Source organism: Pleurodeles waltl, chromosome 6, assembly GCF_031143425.1.
Source record: "Pleurodeles waltl isolate 20211129_DDA chromosome 6, aPleWal1.hap1.20221129, whole genome shotgun sequence".
NCBI classification, from domain to species: domain Eukaryota; kingdom Metazoa; phylum Chordata; class Amphibia; order Caudata; family Salamandridae; genus Pleurodeles; species Pleurodeles waltl.
In genome coordinates, this window is record NC_090445.1 from 886,963,233 (window position 1) to 886,980,947 (window position 17,715).

General features: G+C 42.2%; 1 protein-coding gene across 2 annotated transcripts in view; it reads left to right on the forward strand.

Moving 5' to 3' along the window:
* ALDH18A1 (aldehyde dehydrogenase 18 family member A1) overlaps positions 1-17,715 on the forward strand; it is a 284,510-nt gene that overhangs the window by 79,027 nt on the left and 187,768 nt on the right. Inside the window, exons 6-7 of one of the 2 annotated variants that reach the window (XM_069239691.1) lie at positions 12,257-12,415; positions 17,130-17,220. In XM_069239691.1, coding sequence (XP_069095792.1) covers positions 12,257-12,415; positions 17,130-17,220 — 250 coding nt within the window. The remainder of the gene's footprint in view (positions 1-12,256; positions 12,416-17,129; positions 17,221-17,715) is intronic. The other variant, XM_069239692.1, reaches the window with a different exon arrangement.

A 17,715-nucleotide genomic window follows, 5' to 3' on the forward strand; every position in this document is an offset into this window, starting at 1 on the left:
TGCAGTGGGATCTGAAGTTTCAGTGGGCACAGCATCAGGGGAATCTCTCAGGTCAGTTCCAGATTTAAGAGGAGACTGCAAAGATCTGCAGTGATGGCTGTTGCACCGTGTTTGGATCACTGGCAGACCCTTTCCTCCTAACCAGCCCAAAGCTGACAGTGGTGATGGATGCATTGCTTCTGGGTTGGGGCACTTACCTGGGAAAGGTGATATCATAGGCCAGTGGTGTCCTGCAGAGGCTTCGACGCACATTAGTGCTACAAGCAGTTCCTACAATCCATTGAGGGGAAGTTGGTGCAGGTGTTGACGGACAACCTCTGCCATGTAGTACTGCAACAAGCAGGTCTGGATGGGGTGGAGTGTTGGACCCTGTATCAGGAAACTCTGCGCCTCTGGATGTTTTCTTGGTGGTGTAGCACCAGGTAGGATCTTTGAACCCCAGTGCAGACTAACTCAGCCATTGACTCCTTGCGGATCACGAATGGCTGTTACACCAGGAGATGGTGCTAGGTCTCTTCCGCAAATGGGTAGAACCTTGTCTCCATCTGCCTAGAATGTGCAATGTCAGCACTTCTGTCCGTTTGAGTTTACAAAGTGTGTCACTTACGCAGTCCCACGATATATCTTCTTCCAAGAGTTGTGAAAAAGATCAGGACCAACTGGGCCTAAGTAATCCTATTGGCTCTAGACTGGCCACAGAGAGTATGGCATCCTGAATTCCTAGGCATGAGCATCTGTCTTCCACTCAGACTGCCCCTTCCGGAGGACTTCCTGGTACAGCAGCAGAGCAGGGTCCTACACCCGAACCTGCTCACCCTCCACTGCTTAGAGATTGAGCAGCGACAGTTGAGCGCTTTCAACCTCCCTCCATTATTTTGGGGGCCAGGTGTCTCTTGACAAAATCGGTATACGCCTCCTGTTGAGACAAATTTGTAACCTGGTGCGTTACCAAGCAGGTTGACCCACTACATTATAAACTGTCTGAGATCTTGTTTGTGTTGTCCCTAGCCCAGGAAGGCTTTGCTTTGGGCACTGTTAAAGGTACCTGTCGGCTCTTTCTGCCTTTTTACTTTTGTCAGACCATCCCTTTAAGTCACCAGTCATGATGAGCTTTATTAAGGGTTTACAGCTTATGTTGCCCCCTTCTCCTTTTATCATGTGCTAGTGGGAATTTAGTTCTGATTTTACTCATGTGTGTTGTACCTTCAGACTGATGCACAGCTGTCCACTTAGTTTGCTAACACACAATACAGCCTTTCTAGTTTCCGTAGCATCGGCATGGAGGGTGACGGAGCTACAGGCCCTCGCTTTGCAACATCCTTATCCCGATTTCTACCCCAGCAACCTGGTTCTCAGGATGCGTGGCTCCTTTTTACCAAAGGTGAGTCTTTTTCACTTTAGGCAAACGATTACTTTCCCTTCTCCCGGGGTTTTTTGCTCGCCCTCACCTTTCTATGGAGGAGGAGAGATTACACCTCTCCTCCCCCCTCATACCAGGGAACACAGAGTAGGCGATCAGCTCTTTATTGATTTCACTTGAGCAAAGAAAGCCAAGGCTGTGCAGAAAAGGACCATCTCGCGCTGGGTAATACTGTGTATTAAGGTCTGCTATCCAGTGGATAAAAAAATCAGTGTCTGGAAGGCTTGCAGGCTCATTCCTGCTACTACTGCACTGGGGCGAGAAGTCCCTGTCTTGGACATCTGACAGGTGGCTACTTGGGCAACACTCCAGACATTTATGAAGCACCACAGTTTGGGCAGCCAGGTCTGTCAAGAAGGGCACTTAGCCTGCTTGGTCCTCTAGGACTTTTGATTTGAAACAGTTCACAGACCCGCCTCCCGGGAGGTACTGCTGTGTTATCTATTGAAGAGGTGAAGAGTCTGCAGTTAGAAGTATCCATGAGAGGCACAAGTTACTTATTTCGGTAACCTTTCTGGTGGATACTCTAAACACAGATTCCTAACTATCCCTCCCATCCTCCCCATTCTATAAACTTCTCATTTAAAAAGGTCTCAATTAGAGATCTGCACACTGGTCTCTACCAATCTTGAGATTGGATTCCACGTCTGAGGGCGCAGAGTTCAGAAAGCAACTGATGTTAGAGCGCATACTTGGTGCCTACATAAGGCAACAGGGGTCACTTCCAGAGCGAAGGAACTTCAGTGTGGAGCCGTGTGGCACCACCTGTCAGCATGCAGTGGTAATGCTTAAGATTTTCTGTATCCAATCTGACACCTGGGGAAAATTCAAAAGCTGAGGAATCAGTGGTTAGTTAGTCTTTACCAGAAAAAGTGTTATCGAAAGCAACTTGTTCATCCAGATTATTCCCATTGTCCTGTTGTGCCGACGTGGGAGCATTAAACTCCTCTGATAGAAAACCTGTTTACTATTTGACATTGTCATTAGACTTAAACCACAGGCAATGTTTTTTCCAAGATATACCTAGTAGACTGAAAGATTTGCCTGACACATACTGCTAGCAAGAAAATTATGCTGTACTGACACTTATTTGATTAGAATAGATGAAAATGTGCAATCCCTGTATAAAAGAGCCTCTTTCCTTATTACACTCAAGTTATGATGTCTATAGTCACTTGTAAAAAAGACAGCAGTTAAACTATAATGCCTTTCTACAGTTGAGTTGTGACATTAATATACCTGCTACCAGAGCCAGCAGCCAAGCTGAAAGCCATCTCAAAGAGCATGATTACAGAATCCGTTTAAAAAACAAAAAGTTGAATTGGCTTTCTCTTTTTTTCTGATATGTTTTTCTTGCCATAAATAGTTATTTGCCATAAATAACTATTTATGGCAAGGTGTTTATTTATGCATGCTATACATCATTGTTGGAAAGAGAATCTCTGCATGTTTCTTCACATTCCGAGGTACAGATTTTAGTAAGCTGACTAACAAACTGATAATATAGTTTTGTATCAAATTACTGTCTTGGTGTTCATTTTGCAGGTTCTACTTTTATTCTTCCTTTCTGCAAACATACCATCTTTTTCATACGAAAGAGCAACAATCCAATGGCTTAAGCACTTTGTAGCAAGTGTGATGATGTGACCATAATGAGAAATAAATTACCTTCTGCCATACATTATAAGGATATTGGACGTCATCTTAGAGTTCCATTACCTATACATGAAATAAGCCTGCATCCTCGTTCCTCCATCAGGTCACAGAGCGGGTTGGCTACTTGCAGTATCCTTATAATGTACAGCAATGGGTACTTTATCCCATATATAACAGTTTTTGGTTCACTGGATAGATTATATGTTAGGCTCGGGTCTTCGGGCTACACTGGAGTACCAAAACACCACTAGGAACACAATAAAGAGCCCCAGTGACATATCTCTGGCTCCCTTGTGTGATAATTAGCCATGTTTTTACAGAAGGATGTACTCTAACATCTGTGTGCTATAATTTGTCTTTGTCTGACTTATCCATATTTAAGCATTTAGAACATTTCTATGCACCCTGATCTTGACAAATGAAGTTTTCCAAGTGGGTTTCAATTGATGCAAGGATGTGACGTCATATAACAGAACCTACAAAAGAGCCAACTGACCACAAAAGGACACTATTCGAAATGCATAGCTAAAGTTGACTGCCTTTCTAAGGAACGCCACAAGATTCAAGCAGAATTCCACAATCACATTGCCAAAAGATAGAACCCTTATAAACACAAGCCTTCTGTGAGAAAATCTCAATCAAATTGATCTCAAAAATTTAAAAGCAGGTAGTTTTTGAACATTCACATTATCTGTTGAAGCATAGTTCAGGTCAAAATCCTGACACAGCATCCCAAGAGGAAACTGTATCCATTTCAGTTTATTCTCTCATGACCCATGTTCGATTTTAGTTATGTGCTTGGAACATAGGGCAAGTATGTTGTTTTTGTATTAAAGAACAAGGAACTTTAAGGGGTTAATCCTATGCTTATATGGCAGACCTTGACAGTTTGAAGAGTTGGGCCCCAAAAGCCTGTCTGTCTTGTTGAAAGAACTTTCTGATGCAACACATCCTTTCATCTAGGCCATTAGACTAAGGGGAGTACTGCTCATTGTTTCAGTGGCTGACCGAGTAAAGTCTGAATGTAGATAATGCTGTGTAGGAAGTGAGGGAGATCTAGCTGGATACTGGACTGTGCAGCTGTTACTGAACCGGTTCCGGGCCTGCCCCAGTGAAATATGCTGAATTTGTCCTTGGAAACATTCTGGAGGGCCGCACGTTGTCTGCTTTCCATTGAGATCAGCAACTTGCAGATGATTTTGGGGAGGGTGTTCTTATTTTCCACACCAGTTGAGCCTAATAAAAAGGTCTCACTTAAAGGGTTTTTGGCCATCCTTTTTTTTTTGGGGTGTTTCATTCTTGCTGGGAGGTATCTAAAGTATAAAACCTAGATGCCAATGAAATGGAGAGAAAGAAAGGTACTCAGCTTGTTAGCACTTCACAAATGCTTATGTGAAACTGTTATTGTGAGGGAGGTTTTTAACTTTGCACAACCCATATATGCAAGGGAAATGCATACCCTGTAAGCAGGCTAAACATACCTGTGTATTAATTAGTCTTATGTCAATTTAAATGGCAATTACTAATTTTATTTTTTATTTAACTACATTTATAGCACACTTCAATTCAATCTTTATTCGGATTATAAAAAGAATCCATGAAAGAATTACAGTGAACAACAAATCCATTAATAGCAAATATCTCATGTTGGGTCAACATAAAATGATTTAAAAAAGATGTTTGGTACAAGTTTGCATATAGAAGTTACATCCCATTGATGGTTTAAAACACTTAGTTTCCTGGGGTAATCTATCTAAAGTGCAGATATAACAAGAATACAAAAAGCATGATTAAACATTTCGTGCAGCTCTATAATATGGGACAGTCGTTAATTTGATAAACATTCAATGCACACTTTTCACGCAAGGATTATGTCGAAGAGCACATCGGAGACGTAGTTTATAACACTTGTGATCAAATGGAAAAAATATAAGAATATAGTAAAATAAGAACACTCAGCAGCAATGTTATTTGCAAAAATACACAAAGGTAATAATCCAAGTCTTGATTTAGTTTTCCTCATAGTGTAGTACTTCTAGGTGACTAAAAGTGACTTCTGCCTCCTAATTCCAGTCTTGATAGTAAAATCTTTCCTGGCCATTTGTTACATTTGTTAAGTAACCTTGTATTCCCTGTTACAAGGGTCCTAGGCAATATCTATCTACAGTCGGCTTCACTCTTTCGCACAATTTTCTGTTAGCCTTCCTTTTTCCCCATATAGACTGTTTTTAGTTATTTTTAGTTCTTTTGTTATATATTGCAGGACACTGATTATGCCCGTAATACTGATATCATAGTCCAGTTCCTGCAATAAGTTGTTCACATACCGCAACTATGGGATTTTATTATAATGTTCAAGTTCTAGGCAGTACCTAATTATATCTCTAGTAAACATAGTACCAGTCTTATTCAAAATGCTAAGCCATTTGGTCACTGTGCTAAAGTGGATAAAATCTTCAATGTGAGGTATGTCCAGTTCTTTATGGGTAATATAAGTGGGAGTTGAATGCAGGACTACCAAAAGCCTACATAGAAAGGAATTCTCCTGTGTCTGTGGTGTTTTACTATTAGGCATACCCCAAACTGATGTCCTATAAGTTGCAGTTGGTAGACGTTTGCTTTTGTATAGTTTCATGATTTCTCTGATGTGTTTTGTACCTAGTTTTTGGGCAAATCCGAAGACTGCATCAGAGGCTCTTATCAGTTTGAGGTTCACAATTTTAAGGTGCGGTCCCCATTGTCCTTCCTGTGTAAATAATATACCCAGATAGCTAAATGTTTAATTGTTCTATTTTCTACCCTGCTGGGTACTATGCAGAGTTTCTAAGGGATATCCCCCTTCAGACATTTACTGGAGAAGTGAGAGAGCCTCTGGATCAAGATCTGTTGGTGTCCGAGATTGCATTGGCCATACCAGTCCTCTAATCAGGGAAGGTGGTGGGGCTTAACGGCCTACCTATTGAATTGTATAAGACATTGACAGACAAGTTATCTGCACACATACTAGACTTGGTCTAGGCAGCAAAGGAGAGAGGCTACCTGCCAGAAAACCAAAGACTAGCTACGATAGTAGTAATACCTAAGGAAGGTAAACTGCCAACCGACTGCAGCTCCTACAGACTAATTTCCCTACTAAACATAGAAGCCAAAGTCCTGACAAAGACTATTAAGCGTAAAGTAAGTACAGTTATTACATCAGTGATACACCCTGATCAGCTGAGCTTTATGCCACAATCTGCTACTTCTCTTCGGCGTGCTACATGTGACTGGGTTCTCCCATTGCAATGCAGCAACCCTGATGGCTTTGGATGCCAAAATGATATTTAATAGCATAGAGTGGAAATCTATGTTTACATGGTGGGGCTTCGGCCCTAAATTTTGCAGCTGGCTGAGACTCCTGTACCAATGTCCACTATCACGGGTAAAAGTAAATAGTGTGGTTTCCAGCATCTTTGCTTTGCACAGGGGATGAGGTAGGGCTGTCTTCCATGATATTCACACTAGCACTGGAGCCCCCGGCAGCCTTGGTCCATAAAGATCCCAAGATACAAGGAGTGAGTATTGGAAGAGATTGGGAAGAGCATATTGCCCTATACACGGATAATATTGTTATAGCTCACACAACCAACCCTGTCTGATAGAATTTTACAAATATTTCAAGTATTTGGGGACCACTCAGACTGTTGTATAAACTGGTCTAAATCTTTTGATTGTTGGGTGTCTCCCTGAGAGTTCCTCTGCACTGCGTAGTGCCGCAAGAAACTGACTGCTTTTAAGTATTTGGTGATACAGGTTACCCGCAATTCGTGAGACTTACTAAATGAGAACCGGCTCCCACAGATTGAGAGACTACATAGGAACATAGATAATTGGAGAGCGTTGCCCTTGTCTCTGATGGGTAAAGCGTCATTCTATAAAATGATGTCCCTCCCACGCCTACTGTAACTATTTCAGAACACACACTACAGAATCTCGCCAGAGTTTTTCCGGTGAATAGACAGGCAGTTCACCTTTTGTTATGGAATGGAAACACTCCACATATTGTCCTATGCAAACTCCAGCATGAGATGGGGGGTGGGGGGGAGGCGGAGGGGGAATGCGGGCCTAGCAGTCCTGAACACCCTTAAATATTACTGGACCTCACAGTTGGTGTTGGTAAATGCTTGGTTCTTCAGTGACCGCAAAGAGCCGGCATACATAGTAGGCAGATCTGTGATGGGTAAGAGGGTGCTATTTGACGGCATTGTACCGCTGGCACTTGGAGTGGGTCCTGCTGACTCACACTCGGACAGTGGTTTGGGTGTGGAGGGAGGCCACGGGCATCTTGGGTTGGCAGAATAAGCTCACTGATATGACACTTCTCTGGGATAATGATCTGCTGAAAGAGGAAGGCAGTCTGGAGGGTTTCTTGAAATGGGAGCTCAACGGAATTGAACGATTGGGGGATGTCTGGTGGGGGCAGTCCTCCCTACAGTTTGACGTTCTCCAGCAGGAATTCACACTGGCAGATGCCAAAAGATACGTGTACCTCTAGCTTGCCTGTGCACTGAGATGCCACATGTTGGAAGGTGAGCAGCTGCAGGAGGTTACTCCTCTAGAAGAGAGGCTCCTTTCAGAACCCATATCCAACAAGTTTATCTCATTGATGTACAAGAAACTACTGAACAATTCTCCAGACCTATTAGTGTCCTTTAGGGAGGCCTGGTCCAGGGACCTAGGATACCTTGACAATGACGACTGGACTGAGGCCCTACAGAGTCTGAGGGAAATGGCAATCTGCATAAGGTTTAGACCAATCCAGCTGCAAATCCTCCATAGACCCTACTATCCCAGGACCCTACTACATAAGATAAGTAGGTCTACTTCATCACTGTGTCTCTACGGGTGTGGATAAGAGGGCTCCTTTATTAATATCCTCTGGGAATGCCTGGTTATTCCGACATATTGAGGAGCAGTAACTGACCGACAAGCTTTCACAGATTCTGGGAAGACCTGTTCCCCCTGGATGCCAAGTGCTGATCCTGCTAATTTCAGGGGAGGAACACTGGCTGACATATCAGAAGATATGGGCGACCATGGCAGCTGCGGTAACCAAGAGGAATGTTGCACGTTCCTGGGGTAGACCTGTTCCGCCCACCCCCCTCCCAATCCCCCCCACTCCCCACTCCTTATGTTGCAGGTTGGGATTCTGATCTTGCCAAAGGGTGGAGCGGGTGGTGTATGAAAGTAGGGGGTGTCCCCAAAAATGGGGGGAAAGTGTGGGGTGCTTGGATGGCCTTTTGGTGTGTTGGGAAGTCGGGAGATTCTGAAAGAACAGAAGTAAAGATGCTCATACTGTGATCTCCGTGAAGTGAGCTGTAAGTCATGCTGCAGCCCATAAAAGAGCTAGTTTGTATTCTACAATGTCATAATGGCTGTAATGTATCACACATGCTGCTGGATTCTCAACATGATTATCTTTCAATGCTTCTTGAATCAATTGTATAACAGGCATTCTATTAACAAAAAGAGTATTCGGCTCTGCTACATAAAACGATTTTTCCCCTTTTTCTCCCCTTCCAAGGACCATGGTAAGAATTTTTGTGAGGTTAAGTTTTAGATCTTTACCCTCCATATAGGCCACAGAGCTGTCAATCAAGTGTTGAAGGCCAATTTCCATCCAAGACAGCAACCCTGCCTCATCTGCGTAAAGTAAGATTGGGGAGGGCATGTGCCAACTCTGGGTGCATCCGCTTTTACCCTCTGCAGAAGATCGTCCACCCCATTGGTATACAGTGAAAATAAAAACAGAGCAAAGACGTGGCCCTGCCTGATTCGTCTTGTTACTCAATCTTGGTATACATTCCCCCATTTTTCACCCAGCGTACACTAGATGTAAGGGATGCATATAGCTGTGAGAGGTGACAGACTATATAGGCTGGGGCTCCAACCTCTACTATTGTCTGTTATAGTTTTGCATGGTTCACTAGCTCAAACGCACTGCTTAAGTTTGCAAAGCAGAGACGAAAATGCCATTGGCATGCCATAGTGTATTTGCTGATTATCAGATTTAGATTAATACACTGCTCCACCATGTTGATATCTTTTGTAAATCCATATTGTGAGTCAGTCATCACTTGATTTTCTAAAACCCAGGTTTCTAACCTGTCTAGTATTACTCTGCCCATTACTTTTGCTTATGTATTTGAGCTATTGGGCGGTGGCACTTTGCATCGCCCCTTCCCCTTTTTTAATATGGGTACTATAAAGCTGTCACTCCATGTTACTGGGAAATGTCCTTTTGCTGCTGCATTGCAGACTTGGGTTAGTATTCGCACCCTTAGGGATGTTCGAGATTTAGAAGTATCAATTGGGACTCCATATGAGCCCTGGGCTTTTCCATTTGAACTTTTTTCTATAGCTAGGGTGACTTCTTCAATACTTATTGGGTTTAGAGATGTAAAACTGATGGGTGCAAATTATCCAGGGGTGAGAATATATCTATATTATTTGGATTAAAGATTCCTCCAAAATGTGTAATCAAAATTTCCGCCTCCACATTTGGTAGGAGATTGTCCTTAAGGAATGGGGAGTTAACTGTTTCCCAAAATGTAGTGGAATTGCCGATTTCTGCTACCTGTTCCAAGCTAGCCCACGCCCGTTCTTGGAGTTCTTTTTTTTTCCTTGTAGCGGTTTCTGACTTCTAAATTTGTCTCAACTTTCTGACCTTTTCACCATTTCTCAGGGTTGTCTGTAAGGCTTTTCTTAAATTTTGGTTTGCTCTCGTACAATGGTTATCAAACCACCTATAGGTCTTTTTAATTTTGCTTGAATCTTTAAATGGGGCTCTTAATTTATCGGCAATGGCTGATGTAATATTGTGGAAAGCCTCTAATAGCCTGTCATGGTTCACATCCCATTCAGTGTAGGCAATAAAGGCTTCAGGGTTTTCCGCGACTACTGTTTCTAACACCATGATTTTGTTTATGCCTACCCATTTCAGGCTAACACCATTACTACCCATAATTTGTGGATGGTGCTAATCTACAACCCTTCCTTTGATTGCTAATAATGTTAAGGGTGAGCTTTAGCACCGAATGGTCACTAAGGGTAGTAGGTTCTATCTTAATAGATTTAAACAGATCCAATTCATTCACTCAATTTATTATATGATCAGTTGTTGAGCAGTGGCCATTACCATGAAACATTGGCAACAAGGCTCTGTTGTCCTCCGTATCCTGCTCAATCAATTCTAAAGTTAACCAGTACATAACTTAATTTGTGGTCTTACCATACATATCATGGGGAAAGCGCAGCTGTCCTCTCCCACAGCGATCTATATAGCCACAAACTGCGCTAGTTGTGTGTTGGCATTTACTAATACTAAAATTCCCTACCCATATGTACACGTAATTGGTGTTGATTTTCTTAACAAGATGTTGCATTTCTTTTCTCTGCACACCCCCAGGAGGTGGTTAGAGTGAGTATGGAGACCTAACCATCAGCATAAAAACCTTCTGTAAGCAAAGTTTCCTGTAAACAGATTAGTTGTGTGGAGTTTATAATGTTTACCCATTCCAGATTCCCTAATTTATCTTTCACTCCTGCAACATTCCAAGATTGAATTACCATATGATCTGCAATGTTGTTGGCATTTACCAACTTGCTCCCTTCATGTTGTTGGCACCACATCCTTGGACAGTGTATTTTGTCCTTTTGGGCACCTTCTGTCAATCCTGTTCATTTAGGTTAAGAGATAGGAGCAAATCATATCAGATGCATTACGTGATGGCAGCTAGGTGTCTTACGAGCTATTGGACGGTCCGAATGGGTTCGATCTTCGGAGGCACATAATGCTGGGGTCATCAACCTAGGGGGTTTATTGAGCCTCTAGAAATACCCTAACGGGAGTGCCCTGATTTTACTTTTTGCCAATGTCATCCTAGTGAGTCGCTGCAATAGTTACTCAGTTTGGGGGCTTGTTAAAATATATTATTGCACAGTCCCAAAACATGACGTTTGGATGAATGACCAGCCACGCAACCCTCCTCACACGCACTACTTTCTGAGCTAAGTCCCCTGTCCAACCAGAACTAGTTTTTAATTATAATACCAACTTATTTTTCAGGGCCATCCTGTGTTGGTAACACAGGAACATCTTTGAGTATGATTAGGTAGAGTGTGCATTCCGGAGGTAATTGTGGGTAGTAAGTAGGAAAACAGCCAACAATGTTAGATGGTTTTCTAGTGGCACGTACCTCCAAATGAGCAGGCAAAGGTCGTAAGAGACAAAAAAAGGAACAGTTAGAGGGGTGACCCAGCCCTGCCCCGGACTGGCGCAGACAGGCCTGCCCCTGGCCCGCCCTGCGGGAACGAATAGATATGCTTTATACATGTTTTTTTAGGGGGGTGGTCCACCACCTCCTCCTCCAGAATCAGTGCAGCAGCCCCAGGGCGCTGTGGATTGTAGAGTTTGTTGCCCCTTTTCCAAGGGACTGACAGTCCTCACAGGTGTCTGGTCGCCCTTAACGAGTATCACCAAGAGTCCTGCCTCGTCCCAATGTAGGGATCACACACATTATCCAGAGAGAATGCATTACACGACTGTGCAAATCAGTTTACAGAAAATGTTGCAAAATGCAGTGAGGATTACTAAGTTTAAAAAGTCAGACATGATCCATACAAGAAGGTATTATGCATTACAAGTGGTGCATGGTCTGGTGAAACAAAGTTGGGTTTTAAAGCATAATACAGCGACTGGGGTTCTAGGGACTACGAAGTTTCATTGTGACCCAAAGAAACCATTTTTAGCTACCCTAGAGCAATAAAAGGTTGAGGGGAAAAAAAGCAATAAAAGGTTCTAAATCTTAGCATGCACTTCCTGGATGCCGTTTCATAGCTCACAGTGCTGTTTAAGAAACATTGTAAATTGTGAACTGCAAGTAACATGCGGATTTCATTGGCAATCTACTGAGCTGTCTGCATAAGATACAAACCTGTAGTTGGCATGTTACATGTTTCACTTTGCAGCAGGCTCTGTAACCCTCTGTGATACTTTGATGATTCAAAACTGTGATTACACAAAACAAAGCTATCCCTAGCAAGTGCACTTCCTGTTAAGTTGATTGCCGTAGTCCCCCTTTCATGACTCCACCCTACGTCGGCTGCCAGAATTTAACCGCAAATGTTATTTCTTTTCAGATTTTGGTCACCAACCTGGATTTTCATGACGAGCAGAAGCGTCGGAATTTAAACGGAACATTGCATGAGTTACTGCGGATGAACATCGTTCCTATCATCAACACCAATGATGCCGTTGTCCCACCTCCTGAGCCAAACAGTGATCTGCAGGGGGTAAATGTGGGTAAAGTATTCCTGTGGGTGGCGGCTGCTGTGGAGCTGCCTTTGCTTCAGTGCATGGCTTGAGCTCTGCATGATGGGCAGTTCATCCCGAAAGTGACCTGCGAGGGATGATGGGCTGTTCATCCCGGAAGTGACCTGCGAGCGACGGCAGGTGTCGTATGTAGAAAGCAGATGCTTTTGGGAGAGAATGTGCTTATGTTGCTTTCACAGTGCATGTGGGAAGGGGAGTAATACTCCAAAACGCTTAAACAATGCCGCCATTGTCGCTCAACTACTTACACGCACAGCTGGAGTGAATTTTTTTTTTTTTTTTAATTCGTAAATCGAACTAAAATTGCATACTTGAACTAACACATTTGAATCAAATGCGCCTCCGTGGATTAGTGCTTAACACGCGCTGCATGTTTTTCTCAATGTAAACTGTTTTGAAAAAAAACATATTTAAGAAATCTGAATTGACTGTCGCGTGCTTGTTGTTTTTAATCATTTCCCTCGTATAGTTTAGGTTTAGAACTCCAGAGGCACTTAACTGCGCACCAGTACTTGCTTTGTAAGGCAACTTTTTCATATTTTAACCGTGTGGCTCCTAAGCCAGACACTGCAAAGAAACGAGCTCTGCCTTGGGATGGAAGGAATGAAAGCAGATCTCAAACCATTAAAGAAACTAGCCTTTCAATACCTTTCATTTATACTTGCAAACTAACTTTAGGAAGCTATTCAGCTACTATGATAAATATAGTGTTTTACTAGTAATTATTTAAATAATTCGTTATTTTGCTTTTTAGTCTAGCATAGACAGTGCTTAAAATAGTCTGTCTACTCGCCCACCAATAGTAGAATTATATAACCGATGGTGGCAAAGCTAGTAGGGCTAGGTTACTGTGCTAACACATAAAAACACAGTTATCATTTAAAGCAAGACGCATTTAAGAAATAAACTGTTCTGTGTTTAAGGATCCATTGCCTTCATTGCAGTTGTACATTTATTTAGATCTATCTTCACAGCACTGCCCTCTACAATACCCATTGTTACAAAATCTGTAAAATATACCTAGTGGCATTTGGCTCCGCCACGAGAATTAGTTTGTTATCTGATGCAATTTACTGTTTGGCGCCAACATAGCATTGACAGAGTCTTATGCTGACAGCTGAGAGGATGTCAAAAAAGCTAATAATTGAAATGACTGGACCCAGTGCCGACGCTTAATACAAAATTCTAAGCTGATAGTTCTGTTTTACAGCTGCGATGCCAAAACCAGGGCCTAAAAAGGACTCCTGTCATGTTTAGTATGTACTTATTAATGTATTTTGTGCATTTTAAATTCAATTAATGCATTTTTGAACGAAGACGAATATTTTGTTGTTTAACTAGTTTATGACTTAATGTCTGCTGTCGAAATTTTAACATCTTTAAAATAATAGTCATTGCCTGAGCTGTTTATTTTTTTCATTCCTGCGAGGTCTGTTAAATCGATATTATTGAATTGGATAATGGTAGCAACAGATTTGCTGCACTATTAAACTCTGATGGAACTTGCTGCATTCATTAATTGACTGATTTGTTTAGAAATAATTTGAAAAAATCCAATGTTTGCATCTCATTTATTTACATAATGCGCAAAAACTATGACATTCGTATCTTGTATATGCGTTTCTTGGAATGTAAAACTTCCTAGCACTGTGAAGGAAAGTTTCATTTCTACTAAGGACACCAAAGCGAGGAAAGGCATTTCTTTGTCAGTTTATTAATTTGGCAGCCCATAAAAAAATAAACAGTATAACATTGAACAAAAACTACATATCCCATGAGTCTTCAGTGTTGAACATCTATGCAGCAGCAACCATAGTGAGTATTATATAATCATCCACCAAGGAAAACCACTTCCTTCTTCGTCCTGCAACTTCTGACCAAACCAGTCAGATTAAAAGTCATGTTTCTGCTCTCGTCCTAGGAAAACGAACAAAGACATAAGTCTTGTATACGTCTCTTATTGAAGATACTTGTCATCCGTTTAGTATTGCCATCAATTCCCAATATGAACACCCACAACACTATCAGTATGATCCTACATAGCTTCAATCTACTCATCCTCAATGAGCTTCATGTCAAACAAGGGAGAGCATTCTGAACTGGAATAATTGGGAGGGATATTCCTCTCCTCCTACTCCCTAATAGAACTGAAACTTTCCTTCGTTGTAGCTAGGACATTTTATATTTTGTGTCAGGAACGGAGGCTCAGAATATGCTAGCTTTAAAATTGGCTGACCACAAGTGAAGTCATTCTTGCTACTGATTTAAAGTAGGTCTTAAATGTAGAATCTGAGTACCAGTCCGCTGCCCTGAATATATCCTTCAATCACGCCACCTCCACCCCAGAGAAAAGCTTTTGATGCTATGGTGCCTCTGGAAGAATGTGCCCCAAAAAGAGATGTGGCAATGTCAGCTTCCTGTAAAACCAATTGAACGATAGACTACCCACTCTTTGTCTTTCAAATTGATTACAGGATGGTATCCTTTGTTCTTTTTCTCCATAAAGAAAATGTTGCTGAGGAAACCTCTAGGGTGGAGAGAAGAAAGCACAAGCCCCTCCTTTCACCATTAGAGCATGTACCTCCTGGTCCACCACCTCCATTCCCTCCTGTGAGGGAAAAAAAAGGGCCCTGGGGCAGGAAAGTTGTCGGGCGGTTTGGGGGAGTCTTGCAGAATTCTATATGAACACCCCACCCCAAATGGTTCCAAGTACCCACACATCCACTGTGATTTTGGCACAGTTGTGAAAAAAACAATAATAACCTGCCCCGCCCTCCTCATGTAGGGTAAAACGGAATTTCTGAACATTGATAATACCAGGAGCATTGCTGGCTCCCCAGAAGGCGTCTGTTGCCACAGCCTCTACCATTACTATGGGAGGGAAGAAACTTCGAAACTTTTTTTGGTCCTGCCACAGCTTGGAGTACCTTGTTTTTGGAGGGTTGAGTTGTAGGTATAGCCAGTGAAGCACCCTTTACCTCTTTCAGCCCCTCCACCAAACATCTTTTGGCTGCATACTCTGTACATTGATTTTTCCGTGTTGTCCAGGGAGGGAAAAGTGGATACAAATTTTGTGAGCTCTTTAATAAAATACTCTTCAAAGAGACCTCCTTCTGCCACAGGTTCCACCTCTGTGGTTGTTAGTTCACCCAATTTGGGATTAATCTGTGAGTAACAACCATCTCAGTAGACAATGCATGATTTACATTGCCAGGACAACAGAGTGCTCGTTGAGCCCAGCCAGAGAGAATCGTTGGATCAATCAAATTGTCAGACTCGTGGGCCTTTTCTGCTGTACCTTTTAATTTTTGTGAGGGGACCCAAGATATTGAGCAGTTCGTCCTGACAGGTCTTCCAGGAGCAACCGAGGCCCTTTTTGGGTCCTTGATAACTTTTGTAATTAAGGTTGCCGTTTTACTATAAATGTCATGGATACAGGCCTTTTTCCCAGTCTTGGGTCTCGGGCATTCTGTTTGTGGTCTTCCACGGACCTCTTATTCGTAGGTTAACAAATGCTGTTGGCCATATTTTGCGGGTTGGTATATTTCCTCCGGGGCCAACATGACTGGAGATTTTGCTGATTCCTATGGGGGTAGCATCACCTTTTTGACCACCGTGGGGCATTTAGAGCTGCCTTTCAGCTGCCACGGTCTACTGGGGCCTGGTTTGTTACTAGAACACCCATCCAGATTATCCAAATTGTCCCCGGCATCTTCTTCCATTCCATGTGGGGGAAGTAGGTATTATCATCGAGGGTGTAAACCCAGGGTAGGGGTCACCTTCTAACAATCAAGGGCATCTAAATGCCTTTTCACGGCACCATTGCTACACTGCGGTCCTCGTCTGGTTTTTAAAAGTGGGTCTCGCAGCGGGATCCTCCTTCGCAACCCAGTTACGTGCCGGCTAAGAAGTGTTAAGTCACACGCTAATAATACTTGTGAGCCAAGTAGCTCAAAAGGAGAGTGCAAAACTAACAAAGGATAATGCAAGGATGAACCATTTAATTAAGCAGTGTAATCATAACATTACAGTAATTACTACAATAAAATCATTTACTAAGGGAAAACACTTATCTGGCTGCTGGGCAGCGGAGGAAGAGCTTTTCCTTGGTGGTTGATTATATTGGACTCCCTCTAGGGTTGTTGCTGGATTATGTTCAACACTAAAGGCTCATGGGGTAGGTAGTCTTGTTAAATGTTATATAGGTTGTTGTTTATGGACTGGTGAGTTGATAAACTTAAAGAAAAATTCATAGCCTCCGATCCTCACATAGAAGCTAGTGTTTTGTATCGCTGTTGATCTTCCAGCATTTAAGTGGCATGTTGTGGTGGACATGGGCAGTGTAAAAATTTGAATGTGCATCAGGCATAACACTGAAAGAATTGATGTATGTTTTATAAATACAAGTGTAATTAAGTGTACCTGTAAGAACGATAGGGCCGATGTTGTAGTCATGCCTGGGATGTGCATGAATTATTTCATTTTGTTTGGGTCATAACATTGCATGCACGCTTTTGTTATTGGCTGATTCTGTTAATCATGTGGCTTATTTCCTCTGCTTGAAGCGGGTTGCATTCAACCAGTGGTACGCTACCGGTATTTGACACAGATGCATAGCAAACACTTAGCATCACGCTCAACATAGATTGCTGATATAGTGTTTTATTTTATTTTTTGCAGGTTATCAGCATTAAAGATAATGACAGTTTGGCTGCTAGACTGGCTGTTGAAATGAAGGCAGACCTAATAATCGTACTGTCAGATGTAGAAGGTATGTGCATTTAAATTGCTCTGAGTTACAGAATCATGGTTTTGCAGCAATGTGAGTTTTCCTGTATTTCTGGTAAATCATCATATTCTACTTGATTTTATTTACAGTTTGTAGACACTGATTAAGAGCGCAATGCATACAAAATATAACAGATGTACATACAATAATACCACTGCAGTATCTCTAGTTATCTCTTGTTGATTAGCAAATCAACAACTTGAAAACCATTCCTATAGCCCGACTACTACATTACCCTTCCATTTTCTTGGACAGATGGGTGTGTCTACCCTAAGGTGCATTTCTGTAGTTTCTCTGTGGTAGGTTTCCATATTTGTGTTGAGGCACTGGTGTATATTGTGAACGTTTAAAATCTTTTTATGATTATTTTGCATTGCACGTGAATTAAAAAGCACACATACTTTCACTGCTTTATTAGACTGGATTTTTCCCCCCTATTTCATATTTTACTTCATTTCCCTGTAAAACGAGACTCAA